General features: G+C 42.7%; 1 protein-coding gene across 1 annotated transcript; it reads left to right on the top strand.

The window, feature by feature from the left end:
* The first annotated feature begins 1,708 nt into the window (after positions 1-1,708).
* C5H11orf87 (chromosome 5 C11orf87 homolog) lies at positions 1,709-3,278 on the top strand. Its single transcript, XM_063127824.1, has one exon. The coding sequence runs from the start codon at positions 1,777-1,779 to the stop codon at positions 2,239-2,241; it is 465 nt and encodes a 154-aa protein (XP_062983894.1). The 5' UTR covers positions 1,709-1,776; the 3' UTR covers positions 2,242-3,278.
* Positions 3,279-4,508: the final 1,230 nt, after the last annotated feature.

The following is a 4,508-nucleotide window of genomic DNA, read 5'->3' as shown; positions in this document are numbered from 1 at the left end:
GCCCTGCCTGGCAGCTTTTGTTTAAGAAATTAAAGGCAGGGGTCTGCTGTGGGAATGTAGGTGTGGGGGCACAATCTTATACATGTTTAGACAGGGTAAAAAGTTCTGTGCTGGCTGGGAAATGCTGAGAGTTGGACTTTTTTCTGTCTAAACATGCATAATAATTTCACCTTTAGGGCGCAATCCTATGCATGTTTAGACAGAAAAATCCTATGACTGTGTCCCTAAGTCTTTAGAGCTTAAATTCGGGTGGTTAGCTGCAGTGAGAAGGGGCTTGTTTAGCGGGGTGAGCACAGATGGCTCTAGCAGTGGAATTTCAAATTTATAGGTTCGTTCTTCGTTTGAAGAGATTGTAAATTGGGAAGGGCGGAATTTTAATTTATGAAGAGATGTTAATGCTTGCTGGCTGAAGCGATGACGGATTGGGTAGGGAGAGCATTATAAATGGGCTTTTCTTTTTCCCATTTTACCTCTGAAGGGGCGTCGTTTGGCTGACGTGAATATGAATCTCGGGGTGGGGTGAGGAAGGGCATTTTAAGCGGGATTTATTTATTTTTTATTTTGTATTCAGGCCAGGCAGCGTTTAGGCGGGAATGCAGCAAGAAAGGCGGCAGAGGAGCGAAAACCGGAGTGCGTGTGCACGGCTTGAGGGGAACGGCCCGGGCCTTCGTCAGGGAAGAACGAAGCGCCTCGGTCAGTACCGCTGCTGAGGCGACGGCGCTGAGCGGCGGGAAGCGGAGCCCAGTCAGAAGCATTGGCTGCGTGACGTCACCGCCCGGGCTGACTATAGGCTGCGAGCTGAGCTGACACAAGCGGCGGCTCTGCCCGCTTCATTCAGTGCTTTTCGCAGCCTCGGTGCGACCGCGGCGGCAATTGGGGGCTTCCCTCGCAGTCCTCTTCCCCCCTCACACCCACCCATATATATATATATATATATATATATATATAACTACACATAACTACACAACGGCCCAGGTAAGGAACAGGGGAGGGGGTGTCTCTTCTTGCTCCGTCGCAGCCTACTCCCTCAGCCCCGAGGCAAGGGCTTCCCTTTCCAGCAGCCTCCTGCCGGGTTAGCGGTCGTTCTGGGCGGGCAGGGTGGTGGTGGTGGTGGTGGTGGAGGGAAAGCCCCAGAAGAGGCACACGGTAGAAATCTACACAAGTCCAAACTTTGCCAGGCTCTGGAACTTGGGATTGGGGGTGGGTAGGGGTGGGATGGTCAGGCAGTTAACTACCAAGCGGCTGAGTAATTTAAGAAAATGAGGTTATCAATGCCGTCTATAGCATCCTGTCCCATTTCTCTTTTTCTCTCTCTCTCTCTCCTGGGATGTGGAGACAGCTGGGATTTATATTATGCAGTCCTCATTTTCCAGGGCATTGTCTTGTATTTTTCAATCCCTCCAATCCTCAGTAGGTTGTGTCTCGTTATTCCAAGTGCCGCCAACCCCCTGTGTATTTGTGTTTAAACTATTATTTTCTTTAAAAAATGTGGGGGAGGAATATTATGCTAGAAGGATTAAAGCTGGCTGCAGTGGGAGTTAAAGGGAAAATAAAGAGACAAGGAGATTGTTTTGGCCAGTATCTTGTTGCTTTAAAAAAAAAGCCAACAAAGACTCATTCTTTTATTTTTCAGGCTGGATCTTCATTTTCTCTAACGAGGGACTGCGTGAAGCTGAAGGCATTTCCTGAACGAGCGTAGTACCATCGCCAGCATCCCGGTACGAGCATCTGCAGCGAGAGAGATCCCTGATCTCCGTCTTTACAAAAAGCCTCTCAATGAGTGCCAAGCTGTCCAAGGAGTTGAGGCTCTCCCTGCCAACCTGCCTTTTCAATAGGACCTCTGGCTCTTCAAATGCAAGCAGCACCTGCATCACGCAAATGGGGCAGCTCTTCCAGTCTTTCTCTTCCACTTTTGTTTTAATTGTTCTGGTCGCTCTGATCTTCTGCCTGATTCTCCTCTCCCTCATTACTTTCCACATTCACAAGAGGAAGATGAAGAAACGGAAAATGGAAAAGGCTCAGGAGGAATATGAACGGGACCACTGCAGTAGCACCAGCAGCACCAAGGCGGGTGACACATATGAAACCCCCCAAGGAGGAGAACCGTCCAGGCTAGGAAGAACCACCCAGGATTCTAGTATCCAGTGTACTTCTGCCCCAAAACCTCAGAACCCCCATCCCGAAAGATCATGTTTGGACACAGATACTCCAGGGCTTTTGCAAACAGTGGTATTGTCTTGATTTTATTCATTGATTTTGTGGGGACCTCACCAAAAGACACAATTTGGTGTTTGTACATATTTGAGTGGTTATTATTATAATCCTGAAGAAGACAACGACAGCAAAAATTATTATTATTATTATTATTATTACTATTAATAATGAAAGAACAAACCAACGAAACAGAATTCAAACGTATGACAAATTGCATTGCATTTCTCACTGACTTTTTGCAAAAGGAAGGATGCGTCTTTATTTATTTATTTATATTTACCATTTTGGAGAAGACAAGAAAAAGCTGCACAGTGTTACCAAATATAAAATAATCTGCCCAAAAGAAATGGTGTAGCCAGTATGATTGTGATGTACATATATAAGCGATCCAAATTATATAGAACAGTGAATCTATATTTCTTTACCTTCCTTTATTATTGGGAATTATACTTAACTGTAACAGTATTTAAAGGACTGTTTTTAGATCAACTGCCAGTAATGAAAATGGAAGGGAGAGCTGAAGTGGGGAGGGTGTAGCAGAAAGGGAGAAATGACTTCTTTGGAGTTTTGTCTCAATAGCACTGGGGTAGAGATGGGGGTGGTCTTTCACCCCAATTTGCAGCGAACCAAGAATGAGCTGACCTTTCTGTAAGGTTTAGCATGCCAGTAATTGTTCTCTCTTCCTCTTTTCCAACACTACCGTTCTCCTTTTCAGAGATTGGCTTTTGTTTCATTTTGAAATATCTGCCCCTGCTTAAGCGTAAATAAGTAAAAAATGACCTCCCACCACCCAGTGCTGATTCCCCTCCTCCTTCTTCCTTTTCTTTTCTTTTATTCTCCGCTTTCTCTTTCTCTGTCTCTCTGCAGTATTACATACCCTGCACCCTGCAAAGCAACGAATGCCAAACAGTTTAGCTATGCTTCTATATCTATATATTTATGGGAGGGAATGGAGTTGTTACTCCACAGGAATGTTTTGGGTTGTATCTTTCTCTCTAGGCATTTTCAAGTGTAACAGCCGTTTTCTTATATTAAATCTGGAATAAGATACCTTTTGTGGTTACCAAGACCAAGGTGATGTGCAGTAACTTATTTTATCATCAGATCTCTTAAAAAGTGGTATCATTTTTGGGATGGTAGGAAATCCATTTCATGTTAAATCTTATGCACCTTCTACAATATATTCTGGTCCACCCTAGCCCACAGTTTGCCCTACTCAAAACTGAATTCATCATTAATATAGTATGGAGCTGACTTCTACAGTTCTTAGTGGGATGTATCTTTGGTTTAACACTGTGTGGTGACAGCATACCACTGTTTCCCTCCTTCCTGCTCTTTTCTTGTGAATCCAGACCCTAAAGAGTGTGTGTCAAAATGCCATCTATTAATACACAGTCAAATATTTCAAATGAGACTGATGTGATTTCCCCAAGGGGAAACAACCATAAACTACTTGAGGAAAGTGAGTGAGTGAAGTGGCTGCCTGTGTGGTATGTTATTAATATTAACAAAGGGAGCAATCCTGCTTAACTTAACCACTTCTGAGTTCTATTGACTTCAATGGATGAGAGTTAAGTATGTGTCTTATACTGCAATCCTTTATTCATTTACTTAGGAGTAAATCCCATTATACAAAGTGATACTTCTGAATAAACATTCATAGGATCGTACTGTCTTCTCTAGAAGTTAATAGGACTTAAATGTGCTTAACTTTGTCTGAATCATATCCAAAGGGTTTGGGGGTAGTTTTTTGGGGTTTTTTTGGCAATTCGTATCTCATTTATTTCAGTCAGAAGAAATTTTATTTATAGGAAATGCTGTTGATTTGGCTCAACAATTACTTAATAAATAATCAGCTATTATTCTTTGCTGCAAGTGCTTTAAGTGTAGACTGTTACCTAAAATCTCTTGTGTACAATACTCAACATGATGGAATCCCTTTAGTGCATGTTAATTAACAGAAAGTACAATGAAGAAAAATAAATGGAAGAGGACTTCTAGATAGACATTAAAAAGTAAAGACTAACGATGCAATGTTATCACCATCTTTAATTTATGTACTTCTGCATATTCTCTCCTCTCTCCCTCAGTGATTCTAGAAAGCCCAATGCTCACTTAGATGACTTGATTATAGACTGTAGAAGATAATTGGGGGAGCATTGGGGAGCACAAGTTCCAACAACTTACGTTGTGTTGCCATTGTAGCATTAAAATGTAAAGACTTGGGCTCGTGGTAACTATTCCGTATTTTCTCCCTCTTTCCCCCTACCACTCTTGGCTCATTAGATGAAAAA

The sequence above is a fragment of the Elgaria multicarinata genome, chromosome 5, assembly GCF_023053635.1.
Source record: "Elgaria multicarinata webbii isolate HBS135686 ecotype San Diego chromosome 5, rElgMul1.1.pri, whole genome shotgun sequence".
Classification (NCBI taxonomy): domain Eukaryota; kingdom Metazoa; phylum Chordata; class Lepidosauria; order Squamata; family Anguidae; genus Elgaria; species Elgaria multicarinata.
Note: the sequence above shows the minus strand (reverse complement) of the source record. Positions and strands in the feature narration are given on the sequence as shown.

What these genes read in the sequence shown, in the direction of transcription:
- C5H11orf87 (XM_063127824.1), top strand. Translation starts at nt 1,777, where the DNA reads ATGAGTGCCAAGCTGTCCAAGGAGTTGAGGCTCTCCCTGCCAACCTGC.